The sequence below is a fragment of the Haliotis rufescens genome, unplaced genomic scaffold, assembly GCF_023055435.1.
Source record: "Haliotis rufescens isolate VD_foot unplaced genomic scaffold, xgHalRufe1.0.p SCAF_12, whole genome shotgun sequence".
In the NCBI taxonomy this organism is placed as follows: Eukaryota; Metazoa; Mollusca; class Gastropoda; order Lepetellida; family Haliotidae; genus Haliotis; species Haliotis rufescens.
In genome coordinates this window covers 7,056,927-7,070,829 of record NW_025963802.1, presented here as the reverse complement: position 1 = coordinate 7,070,829, position 13,903 = coordinate 7,056,927, and the positions used below count along the sequence as shown (strand labels likewise).

The 13,903-nt window shown below is 36.7% G+C and overlaps 1 protein-coding gene across 1 annotated transcript; it reads left to right on the top strand.

The window, feature by feature from the left end:
* The first annotated feature begins 428 nt into the window (after window positions 1-428).
* On the top strand, window positions 429-2,989 carry LOC124141284 (peroxidase-like protein 3). Its single transcript, XM_048393855.1, has 5 exons — window positions 429-543; window positions 696-1,359; window positions 1,487-1,656; window positions 1,909-2,014; window positions 2,299-2,989. The coding sequence occupies exons 1-5, from the start codon at window positions 429-431 to the stop codon at window positions 2,357-2,359; spliced, it is 1,116 nt and encodes a 371-aa protein (XP_048249812.1). The 3' UTR covers window positions 2,360-2,989.
* The last annotated feature ends 10,914 nt before the right edge of the window (window positions 2,990-13,903 follow it).

Sequence of the window (13,903 nt, the reverse complement as noted above, 5' to 3'; positions counted from 1 at the left end):
CAGTAAATGAAGGACATTTCCAAAAGAACTGCATGGAGTTCAAAAGATCAGCCCCAGCACCTGGAAGGAGTGAGTATATGAATACTAAGCTGTGAAGGTTACCTCATCTCAATATTGGGTTGTTCAGTCATTTTCTATCTGTTCTTTTTAACACAACGTATTGAGTAACGAAGCCATAAACAGCACTGTATGATAATACCCATGTTTAATTGAAAACCATGTCACTTCCAGATACCCGGGAACAGTTGAACCTACTGACGTCCTTCGTGGACGCCTCTAACGTGTACGGCCTCAGTCAGGATCAGATCAATCACCTCAGGAACGGACGTAAGTCAGGCAATATTTAGCAATGAATTATAATTTGTGATAAAAGAAATATGTTACATTTTGACAGCATACCCCCGAGAGTAATTTTTACATACAAATAAATGTCGTCATTCAACTTTTCAGCCTACTTAAAAATCAAGGGAGATAACCTGTTGCCAGAATCCAACCAAGGCAACTGTCGAACAAGCAATACCAACGAATGGTGTTTTGAAGCTGGTAAATACAACTTATTAATGTATTCAAAGTAATATTTTCAGAGTCTGTTCATAAAGTACTTCACACATGACTATTTGGTACAATTTGAAATGATATGGATAATTCATTTCACAACATTGTCACAACTTCTTTATAACTAACTTTATCATCAGGTGACGACCGTGTGAACGTGTTCCCTGGTCTGGCCGTGCTACACACCGTGTTTGTCCGAGAACACAACCGTCTTGTCAAAGAACTTGCTGATGTCATGCCATCGACCACTCCTGATGATGTCTTGTTTGAGGAGGCCAGAAAGATCGTGTCAGCCATCATCCAACAAGTCACCTACCGCGAATGGTTGCCCATTATTGTTGGGCCCTTGGCCATGAGGAAGTACAGACTGACCCCTGGCTTTAGCTTCAGGTACAACATCACCCAAAACCCCACCATCTACAACGTTTTCGCCACCGCCGCCTTCAGATACGGCCACTCCACCATTCCACGTTTCCTGACCCTCGGAGATCGACATGTACCAATAGAACAGCTCTTCAACAGACCTTCTGAAGTCATCAAAGATCTGGACACCGTGCTGAAGGCTATCCTCAAGGACAGACATCAGGAGGTTAACCGCTTCATCAACAGTGGGATGACTGAGCATTTGTTTGAGACGTCGGGCAATAACGGCTTTGACATCGTGTCCTTAAACATTCAGAGAGGTCGTGACCATGGCCTGCCATCATACAACAACTTCCGCAAGGCATGCCAGCTATCGGAAGTGACTTCATTTGATGACAGTGTATTTGGTAAAGCAGGACCTGCTTTGAAAAGTGTATACAGGTTTGTCTTATCTAATTTACTCTTATATGTGAACAGAATTAGTGTAACAAATTTAAAAAATAAAGATAGTTTAACTCTTCTCTGACATTTCTCAAGATCTCCTTACATATGTGTATTCTTGCTTCAGTTTCCCTGATGACATCGACATATTTACCGGTGCAGTAGCTGAACAACACTTGCATGGCGGTGCAGTGGGCCCACTCCTCGCTTGTCTGATTGGTCAACAGTTTCATGATCTGAAATATGGCGACTCATTCTGGTTCGAAACATCTCATCCAAGAAAGGGCTTTACATCAGGTACTGTCAAATCTGTTTGTATTTCTGCGTGCTTGTATGGTTTGTTAACATATTTGTGTTATGTCAAAATATGTACTTATTAGATAACCTAACATACCTTTAAGATGAAAACGCTATACAATTTTGTTTGTGTGACGTTTCATTCAATTCATCAAAATGTTTTGCTGTTTCACTGACAATAGTGTGGAAAGATACTCTCTTGTTCTCCGAAGTGATTGTACATATAAATAATAATGGCATTTTCTATTTCAGGACAACTGTCTGAGATCCGACGAATGCGCTTTGCTAAAATTCTTTGTAGGAATTCAGGAGTGAAGTCCATCCAAAGAGATCCTTTTACAGTGTACTCAAAAGAAAGGTAGGCAATGAAGACATCTAGCTTCATCATTTGTCAGTAATTAAAAATTTCACACAGACGGAACTCATATTAACATGCGACAGGGTATATCTGGCGTACTTCATTTAGTGAACATTGATCAGAATTGTATCCTGGATCCATTTACACCTCGTGACACACTTTGAATGTAACATATTCAGGCTCATTCAGTTATATAGGATACGAATGTCAAACCTGATCACATGAAGTATGCTGACGGAAATGTTGCTATCTTAATAGGATGACATAATTTTTGTATTTTACAGCAATCCCATGATACCCTGCAACGATCTTCCAACAATCGATTTAACCAAATGGCGGAGATGAGAAGTTGCTTGGCCTGCCCTTAGGTTCAACAATGAACCCGATTACTTGAAACATAAGATTTTTTGCGTGTGAGGTGTTCCAACACGTATATCCCACACTACTGGTCGTGGTTTGTAAGATGCATAAATCACAGAATACATTACATTTTTGACATTTTTGTTCAGTTGTCTTCATAGTAAATATGTAATGCCAGAACATTTAGGTATGGCATTTCACTAATAATGCTGGAATTATTAAATGAAATGTCAGTTAACATTATACCTGATTATAATGCCTACACTTTATGAGAACAAAACAAATTGGTAACTAATTAAGTGTGTGAATCCATCAGTCACACCATCAAAGCGTTTAATCACAGTATACAAGTTGCATTAATATTGGCAGTGTATGTTTATGGCATTGTATAATATATTTGTCAGGGGCATAAACATATTCTACATGTTTGACTTGCACAATTTCATAGATCTATGAAGGAGGTGTATTTTATTCTTTGTCATTGTATGATATTGTATAATATATTGTTGATGTCGTGCTTAAAAATTTAGACCCGTGAAGATTCCGGGGTAGAATAGGTCTTCAGCAACCCATGCTTGCCGTAAATGGTGACTATGCTCGTCGTGAAAGGCGACTAACGGGATCGGGTGGTCAGGCTCGCTGACTTGGTTGATGCATGTCATCGATGTCAATTGCGTGGATCGATGCTCATGATATCAATCACTGGATTGTCTGGTCCAGACTCGATTATTTACAGACCGCCTTCATATAGCTGGAATATTGCTGATTGCGGCGTTAAACAACAAACCAACCAACGAACCAACTTAAAAAATTGAAAATTTATATATAAAGTTCAATAGAAACAATATTGAACAATACTTGTATTCTATCATATATCACATTCAATTGTATTTGTTAATTTTACAACCGTTTTGTAATAAACACGTTCTCTTTTGTATTTCTGATTCATGATCTGTTAATTTCTTGGTTTCGCGCATTCATCTACCGTTTGGTTGGCTGATTGGCACATTGATACGTTTCACATTTGTGTTAATGTTTGGTATCATGGCATAGTGTCCAGGTTCTAGATACATATTGTTTCTAACCGAGCAGTGCCTCCTGTATGTGTATAGATCACATTGTCCCATACAGTACTTCCGATACAGGTATATAGCTCACATTGTCCCAGACAGTGCTTCCTATACACGTATTACACTTCCCATTTCGCCGTCAGTGCTAACAACACACGCAAATAGTTCACATTATTCCAGACAGTGCTTTCTATAGATGTACATGTATATACTTCCCACTATCGCTTTCAGTGCTTCCTACAAACGCAGATAGTTCACATTGTCGCAGACAGTGTTTGCTATACGTGTATATACAATGTAGTTTATTCTTTATATGTTTATTCTTCATATTGTCACAGATCATGTTTCCAATACGCGAATATATATATATATATATATATATATATATATATATATATATATATATATATGAAACAAACATAAAATATAAAAGATACATTAAATACATTGAAAGCACTGAACGTGCTATAGAGGGATTCAGATGCACATGTAGGTTACTCAACGAAGCAATGATTGTATTAATAGTTGACATATGCGGGTGGATAGATCGGGCATGGTTCTTACATATTTGGACAACCATGTTTGCCATATAAAGAAAAACAGATTATCCCGTAATCCGACTTCATGTTTACAATGAGAGCCATACAACAACCAGCTATATCGCGGAGTAAAATAGTTCCTCAAAAAGAGAAGTGGCATGAGCGTATGGATGTACAACTTGCTCTTCAGAAACATCTTACGCAGCACATGTCTTCAAATCATATCCTCATTAGATGAGAAAGTTCTGTAAAGAACTACCTCATTAAGTCAGTCACAATGACAGCGCGTCGTAATACATTTACAACAAGTACAAGACGTCAAAATGGCTGACACGATAAACGTGACGGGAGAGATTTCCGAAGTTGTTAATGAACCTGTGGCGGTTACATGTGTTAGTCATCATTGATCAACTGGCCTCAATGTATACTGAAACGCTGAGACCAAGAATAAAGGTTCTAAATGATCATATAGAACACTTATGTATGTTTTCGTGCTGGGGAATTCCCAGGGGTTTCCCCAGGAATGTGGAAGTAGTCCGTCAGTGTTGACGTCATTTCAAGAACACGGTCTCGTGAAAAACGTATGAACGTCAAATTGTGTCGTTCATACACTTATGAACGTCAATTTCGAGGTCATGTGACCGTCCTCTCGTCCAATGGAAAAGCCGTATATCGTGTAAACTTCAAATTAAAAAAATATTACTGAATAAACGCTGTCATCAAGTGATCGATATATGGTCGTCTTTGAGTGAAAATAACTACAATTGATATCATTATTCCACACATATAATCATTCATTATCCCGTTGTCAATGAACACGCCTTGTTTTCGGAAATGACAGGAATCTAGCAACAATGAAAACAATGTAGTACCCTGCTCAGATGTAGCCGCTGACACAGAGCAAAGACTGCTTCTGATCAATCGCAAACTAAAACCTGATTCACTATCGCATCGGGGAAAAAATCTAAGCTTTTGAGAAACCATAAAACACCAACATAAATTTAAAAAACCCCCAAACACTTGCCTGTTTAACCGATTGGTCAACGGAGACGAGAAAATATCCGCAGACGAAATTAGAAATATACTATTCCGGTTTCTGAGTTGGCCGACCTTCTCCGTGCATTCTAGGCCGAGAACCGGCGGCACACGAGGAGTGACGGGCCCAGAAATGAAGCTGGTCATACAGTAGGTCCATCTCAGGTGGCAAGAAACACCAGCTAGGCAAAATATTACAGCACACGCGACAAATCCCAAACTCCAAATATAACACACTCTGACATTGAAAATGTACACAAAACACATAAGTTTCAGAGCACTCGGTTCAATCCCCACCACTGCGATTATCCAAACACAAGCAACACATTCATAAATCGGTAATATTCCCAATTTGCTAGTGCTATGAGAGGGTTCACGCGCCGGGGTGTTTTCCATAACTGCCCCATAAACGTCATTTTCAACAGCATTAAGTATAAATTTCATCCATATGCTCCCGCTCGACTCGAAATGCTCCTCTTTACAAACTTATGTGATGTCATATATATAAATCCGCACTTGAAGGTTGATCTCGCCTCGGTGCATCGAGGCAATGTTTATATTTTTGTTCACCTTCCTGTAACCCATTTTTAAGATTTGATTTATCCCAAATATTGTTTGTAAATTTGGGGAAACGTATGTGACCGAGAGCCAGGAAATACCGGCAAAATAACATTGTTGCAATGTTCTTCGGCGAAACCAGAGGACTTCAAATTTAAGCAAACATTATTACGATATTATTCGGCGAGACTAGTAAACTACAGAGTATGAAATAATAAGAAGCCCGGGGGTTCACACAGTTTAACCACCGCTATTAAATCGTTCACACTTCAATGAACCCATCCAAACTGACGTTCAATTCTTAAGTAAATGCATATATATACATATATATAATTTATAAAGTGGAAAGACAGTATAATGACCACTCCCGCATTCATCAATGTATTTGCTTACATTTATACAACGTACATTTGGATCTAGAATTTGTTGTCTGTGTAGAGGGATTCGGTCTTTTAGTTGCATTCCAGTTTCTCCAATACAGAGAACTTAAACTATAACTTGGAGATTTTTAGGCTGTCTAGTACTGCCTATAAGTTTACACTTAGATAAACATGTTTTCATAGTTTTACTTTGCTGTAAAATTGGAATATTGGCTTTTATAAAGGGCATAATGTTACAGTTTCTAGGATTGTAGGTACACACAAATGGAAGAATGTCCGTGTCTGTATCTGTTTCTTTTGTTTTCATTAATGTTTCTCGTGGAATTTTCATTGCTTTATTTACAGCGTCTTTAACCACGCCACATGGATATCCTTGTAGTTGGTGATATGTCTTAATTCTTCTAATCCTCGGTTTCTTGTGTCCACATCCGAAACAATAGTACACACTCTTCTTGCCATCGAATATGGAATATCAATTTGATTGTGCCGCGCATGACATGAATTGAATTGTAGGTATTGATGCATGTCCGTCGGCTTGTGGTATATATCTGTTTTCAATTGGACGCCCTGCTCAATAACTTTCACGTCAATAAATGAAATCTCATTGTGGTCACATTCCATAGAGAATGGATCGGATCCAGAATCTTCCGGAAACTCTTTCACTGTTTAGAACCAAATAATAAAACTGTCGTCCAGATATCTTCTCCATGTTTCACAAATATGTTTAGCTGTATTTACATCCACTACATCTGATAGAAATGGAGATTTTACTTTTGTCTCCCATACTGGGTGTAGTACTGTTGACTACTTTATTGTATCATCTGAGGTTTTCGCTAGGGTTATTGATTTGGTGTTTTTTAAAAGAACCGAGTCTGACCACTTGTCGATTCTATGTAGTATGGAACATGTCTTCACGTCAGAGTTACAAAGTAAGCAAGCTACACTGTTGGTATTACCCTCACTCCTGTTCCTAAATATAGGCTTCCTATAGACAGAATACCAGCATATCAAGAATATGTTTTTAGCAGAGAAAGCAGTCGAATGTTTGACGATTTTATTTCCGTTTTGCAAACTGACATAAACGCTGCAGTTATGAAATTAGCTGATATACTTATCTAGTGTGGGGAAAAGGCGGTGGCAGTCTGCAGATGGTCTAGAAAAAAACCCCCTGAAGAGCAACCGTTATGGTTTGATGCAGAGTGCTGTCAACTTAAATCTAAGAAATGCATGCTACTAAATCGTTTCAGATCATTCAAGAGTGACTCAAACTTAAAAGACTATTTATGTGCAAAAACTGAATTCAGAAAGAAGTGTAAAACTAAACAAAATGAGTAGAAAATGCATATGAGTCAGAAATTAACCGAGGCTGCAAATATGGGTGATTGTAAAGAGTTCTGGAAGACTATAAAGCACTATTTGAGAAGTAACGCACGACAAGTTGATATAACCCCTGACACTTGGTTTAGATATTTTAAGGATTTATTAAATCCAGCTTTTAACAGAGATGTGAATGAATTTGATAAATCAGTTCAGGAATTTGTAGATTCCCATTCATGTCAACATTGTAATGATATGCCTTTTACTGACCAGTTCTTATCAGGTGAAATTACTGAAAATTAAATTAAACAAGCTTTAAATGAGTTAAAAGTGGATAAAGCAGCTGGTGAGGATGGTATACCCCCTGAATATCTGAAAAGTATAACAAATTTCATAAACACTTATCTCAGGCAACTTTTAAATAAAATTCTAGATACTGGTGTTTTTCCAGATTCCTGGAATATAGGAATGATTATTTCTCTACATAAATCTGGAAACATATCTGATCCAAGCAACAACTATTTCTCTCTTAAATGTGACTGGCAAAATGTTTTCTGTTGTAATTGAAAAAAGTATAAGAACATGGTTAGATGTGAATGACCTGTTATCGGAATCCCAAGCTGGATTTAGACCCAACTATTCTCCATCAGACAATATATTTATTCTTCAATCTTTGTGTACAAAATACCTTATTAAACCTAAGGGCCGTTTTTATTGTGCCGTTATCGATTTCAAAAAGGCTAAATTACTAAAGGATCAACAGGCAAATTGTCAAACGTTCTACAGAGCATGTACTCATCAGTTAAGGCATGTATCAAGACAGATAAAGGAATCACTGAATGTTTTAGAACTTCAGCTGGTGTAAGACAGGGCTATGTACTCAGCCCTGTCCTATTTATATTTTTCATAAATGAACTTGTAACTGAAATGTATCATGAATGTGATTACGGAGTCTTTGTGTCACAAGATATAACTGATATAATGCTGTTACTATTTGCTGATGATATTGCTTTATTATCATTTTCAGTTAGTGGCCTCCAGAAACAGTTAAATGTTCTCAAGCTATATTGTGAGAAATGGGGCCTTGAAGTAAATTTGAAAAAGACAAATGTTATTGTTTTCAGAAAAGGTGGTATTTTAAATAAATTTGAAAGAGTGACGTGTGGTAATAAGACAGTCAATATTGTTTCATATTATAAATAATTAGGATTGACTGTATTTTCTCGATTATCATGGTCAACAGCATGTAAGCAGTTGGCTCTGCAAGCATCTAAAGCCTTGATTCCTGTCTATAGAGCTTTTAAAGAAAACAAGTTTATATAATTATTATCTTTCCGAGTTGTTTCGGACATTTTTGACAGAAAAATAGCACCAATTCTTCTGTATGGTTCAGAAATATGGGGATGTCATTATAATGATTCCATAGAAAAAATTCATGCCATGTACTTTAAACGTTTTTTTAAGTGTCGGTAAATATGCCTCTAACAAAGCCATTCTAGGAGAAACTGGTCGTATCAGTCTTTTTGCTTCATCCCAGCTACGGGCAGTTAAATATTGGATAATGCTACTTCGTATGAATTCAAATAGATTTCCTCTTCATTGTTATAATATGTTAAAAGCCTTGGATGAAAATGGTAAATATTGTTTATGGGTGTCTGATATCAGGAATATTCTTTGTTTGTCTGGTTTTTCTCTTGCATGGATATCTCAAGGTGTTGGAAATGCTAAATTATTTATCTTCATGCTTAAGCAAAGATTACTTGATATATTTTCACAAGATTGGCACTGTCAAATATCATCCTCAAGGTTTTTATGCCATTATACGAATATAAAATCATTACTTGTTCCTGAAAAATATGTATCTGTACTTCAGGATAGAACTTTGAGAAGATCTTTGTGTATATTACGTATATCATTACATAATTTTAATGTTAATAATCTCAGAAAGAAAAATGTACAAGATAAAGAAAGTAGTTTATGCCGTTATTGTAATGAAAGCTATGTTGAGGATGAGTTCCATGTACTTCTCATTTGTATTATCAGTTTCTTAGAAATAGATACCTCCCTATGATTTCAACTATGTACAAAGATGAACAGCTGATGGAAAATTTGTTGAACTCCCGCAATGCTACTACAATATCATCTCTGTCAATATTCCTGAAGAAGATTTTTGAAATTAGACATTAATATCATATGTAAACTTATTATTACCTTCACGTGACTGTACAATGTTGATACAAAACAAACCCCACTTCTGTACTATAGGTCATATGGCCTAAAATATTGAATAAACTTCTGTCTGTCTGTCTGTTTGAATATGTTTAGCTGTATTTACATCCACCAAATAATCTGCTTTGGAATATAACATTTCTTCTAAGTATCCCATTACCAGAGTGGCGTATGTGTGTGCTACTTTGTTCCCATGGCTGTTCCGTTTATTTGCTGATAAAACTTGTTGTTGAAATAGAACGTGCTGTTCTCCAGTATACATTTCATAGATTCCATGATGAACGTATGCGTGAAATTTCAGTCAATTGCATCTGGATGCTTATTCAACTAATATTGCACTGCTTCAAGTCCTAGATCATGGGGTATATTAGTATACAAACTTTTCACATCAAAGGATACATTAAATACATTAAAAGCACTGAACGTGCTATAGAGGGATACAGATGCACATGTAGGTTGCGCCACGAAGCAATGATTGTATTAATATTTGGCATATGAGAGTGGAAAGATCGGGCATGGTTCTTACATATTTGGACAGCCATGTTTGCCGAATAAACAAACACAGATTATCCCGTAATCCGCTGATGCTGATGATAATCCGTGATAAGTTTACATCTTGTTTTCACAACAAATCCGGGATTATATCAATGAATGGTGTTGATGTGGGCGTGTCGTCATCAACTGTAATTGAGTGGTATAATAATGCTGAGACAATTGGTAATTCGCTTCTCATCAGGAGTTGTTCTTGACATGTTTTGTAGACAAGTGTTGGGACACATTGAAATAGTTACCACGTTTTGTGTCTGGAGGATTTTCTAGTCCCCGCGTGTAATGAAATAATACATACAGGGTCAACTTTTGAAAATAATTGTCCATCATCGATATTGCTAATAGGAACTGACAATTCAATGTAATCGTAAATGTTCCACTTAATCATAAACACGAAGTCCAGTCGTACATTTTATGTACAGTTAGTACTGGTTGTCAACGTTGATATATGCAACAGTCAGTATGTATGTTTCATCGAGTATGGATAAGCGAATCTTTGGCAGATAACATGGGCACGTGATACTTGAGACACATATTGGATACCACTACTAAAACAACAACAAACTACTACTACTACTACTACTACTACTACTACTACTACTACTACTACTACTACTACTACTACTACTACACTACTACTACTACTACTACTACTACTACTTGAAAACCTAGCTGCGTGAATACAAATGAATAGGAAAGATTTGCTTGTTTGATTTGTTGTTTCGTGTCCAGGCCAGACATTCCTGTAATTGACATTTTGATCATATTGGATATTGCTATTTTTACTACTACTACTACTACTACTACTACTACTACTACTACTACTACTACTACTACTACTTGAAAACTTCTCTGTGTAAATAAAAATGAATTAACCACACTAAGCAGTATTCAAGCTATATGACGGCAGTCTGTAAATAATCGAGTCTAGACCAGACAATCCAGTGATTGACATTATGATCATCGATCTACGCAAAAGGGAAACGATGACATGCATCAATTATGTCAGCGAGCCTGACCATCCGATCCTGTTAGTCGCCTCTTACGGAATAAGAAAGAGATGGTGTATTGAAAATATGTCCTCAAAGTATATTATGAAAACGATTAAAATTACAGTAGCAAGTTAAAGTGAATATACTAATTAGATCCTTGTGATATTCAAGCTAAAATAACTACATATCTGAAGGGAAGGGTCACGTGACATATTTTGTGGAGAAGTTCCTTAGAGATTGTTGGATACATTAATTATTTTATTAGTTTCTTTGGTCAATTAACAAGAAACTTATACTTTCTCCAGTTTCAGTTCTTAGTTTTACATTACTATGACATATAATCATAACAATGCATGTCAATAATACCCTCTGATGAGAAGCAGTTTACCAACTGCCTCGTTATTGGTGTTTATACACCACACCAAGAACAATGGAGGTGATGACGCTGCTCCGGGATAATCAGCCTGCCTCCACATAATCCAAAATGTTTAGTTCCCCCATGTAGATGTCGGATTATACCCACCAGGGGAGGGTGAATTAAAGGGTAATCTGTGTTGATTTAATCCAGGAATATGAGTATAAATACACGGTCCCATCTTTGGTGTATCAGACATTCCCACTTTGTACTGGACAGAAGCAGAAACGATGAAAGTTGTGTTGTTTGTGTGTATGTTGACCGTGGTCACTGCTGGAGAGGCGGACAAAGAGGTAGGTTGTTTTTGGGTTCTTCTTCTACTTTTTCTTTTTATTCTTCTTCTCATTATCGGTATTAGTATTTATCTGGCCATTGAATGTCTGTAGAAAATCAGTACATATAAGAAATGTTATGTAATTTCTTACTATGGACTTATGGTTCTAAAACTGCTTTCTCTCATCATGTTCAAACTTATGGGTGACCAATGGTGTTTGAAATTATCACATCTGTTTTACCCTAGACCGATTATTTAACCGATGTTCACTCATTTCCCTATAGGTAAACAACATCAATTCCGTCATTGAGCAACGTGAGTATAGTCTTTTAAAAATAATGAAATAAATCTTGACAAGCAATAGTGAAGGATCGAATAATACTATTTTAGTTCCTTCTGCTTGGGTGTAACTCACGCAACTGGGATCATGTTACATGCTGAAATAAAGAGATATCAGTTCTAAACATGCGAACTTTCTACTAACTATTATGCTTAGTCCTTCAATGTAGTGACGTAAATTTTTAAATGAATTTTACTAAATATAATTTGAATGCATTAAAGTATAGATATTATATTTTGTTTAGCTGAGCTTTTTAAGTAAACTACCTTTCCTTCAGTCCAGGCAATACAATCAGATCTGTTTGGAATGGACCGTGAGACCAACAAGAAATTCCCTGACGATGTCACTGATTTGTCAAAAACGAACAGTAAGTTCACACCGGGTACATTGTTACAAGTCGAGATACACATTTGATGTAACGATGGTTGGAGAAAATAATGTTGTCTTGAATTCTAAGATTGAAAAAGATATACAGACATAAGATGAGTAAATATGGTTTGGGATATACCCTGAACGATGCACATGAAATCTTCTTAACTTGGTTTGATACTGCCAGATTGTTTCACATATCCGGTTTAACACAACTAGACAGAAGAAAATATAGGGTGGCGGAGTATGAATGTTTTTTCGATTGCATTCATAATCTATGACAGCCCTATTACTCTATGCTGATGTTCAAACTTACTTACTTACCTATGAGATTATGTTGCTGGTGCGACACAAACTTCACCAACGACGTGGGGTGACAACCAAGGAACAGTTAAAGGACAAACGCTGGACAGAGAAATCAGAATAATGGACATCATGTTCAGACTCCTGCATGGTAAGAAGTTTAATGTTCAACATTAACGGCATCACTATCCATGATTTGGCGATTGGTTTAACTGACAAATCTGATCATACTGTATTTATTGTCAGTAAATACATTGAATTGGTCGCTACTTTAGTCCAGTTTTCATTATATTGTGAAGCATTATACCATGCTTTAGATACTCACTTTGTTTTGAAACAATATAACTTATATGTGTATACTTCAAAGGATTTATTGCATATGAGACACACCGATTACAAATTCTATTTATTTGAAACAAATATTTTGCTGATACGCGTCTTCAAACATCATTATACACTTTATAACATCAACTAGTTCAGATGTTGGGACCTTTGATAAGAATTCCGAAGTAAAATGACACTGAAATTGTCCCATGATAGTAAACAGTGTGTTGATGCCTTTACTTTGACGTAGGTGATGACGAAGACAAGTATGTTGTTTGTACACTGGCTGACGCCGCCGAGACGTCTCAGATCTCTTTAGACGACATCAGCACATCCAAGTATCAAGACAAACACACCATCAGGTCAGTTTCGTACTAATTCTCATCTATGGACACCTTCGTTTGTGGTTGAGAGTTTAATTTAGTTGATGCCGACACCAATTACCATCAGATTTGATAACATCATTCACTTTCTCAGACGGCGCTCTATCGACTGCAAACAAGACGCCCGCTACCGGACAATGGACGGAAGTTGCAACAATGCTCGCTGGCCAACATGGGGATCCACCAACCAACCATTCAAGAGATTTATTGATCCTGCATATGATGATGGTAAAGAGCAGGTTTTCTTCTGATATCATATTGATATAAGAACTTAAAAATCATTATTTCATGCTAATAACCATGGCAATTAATTAATAAACCAGACCGTTTGATAGCAAGTCTTGTAATTATTCCATTGACATTTAGTTATGCCCTTTCAATATCACAACTAACTATGCGCAAGGGAACTATTAAAGCAAAGGTTTGGCTTTCCAGGCAAGTTCGTTCCCCGA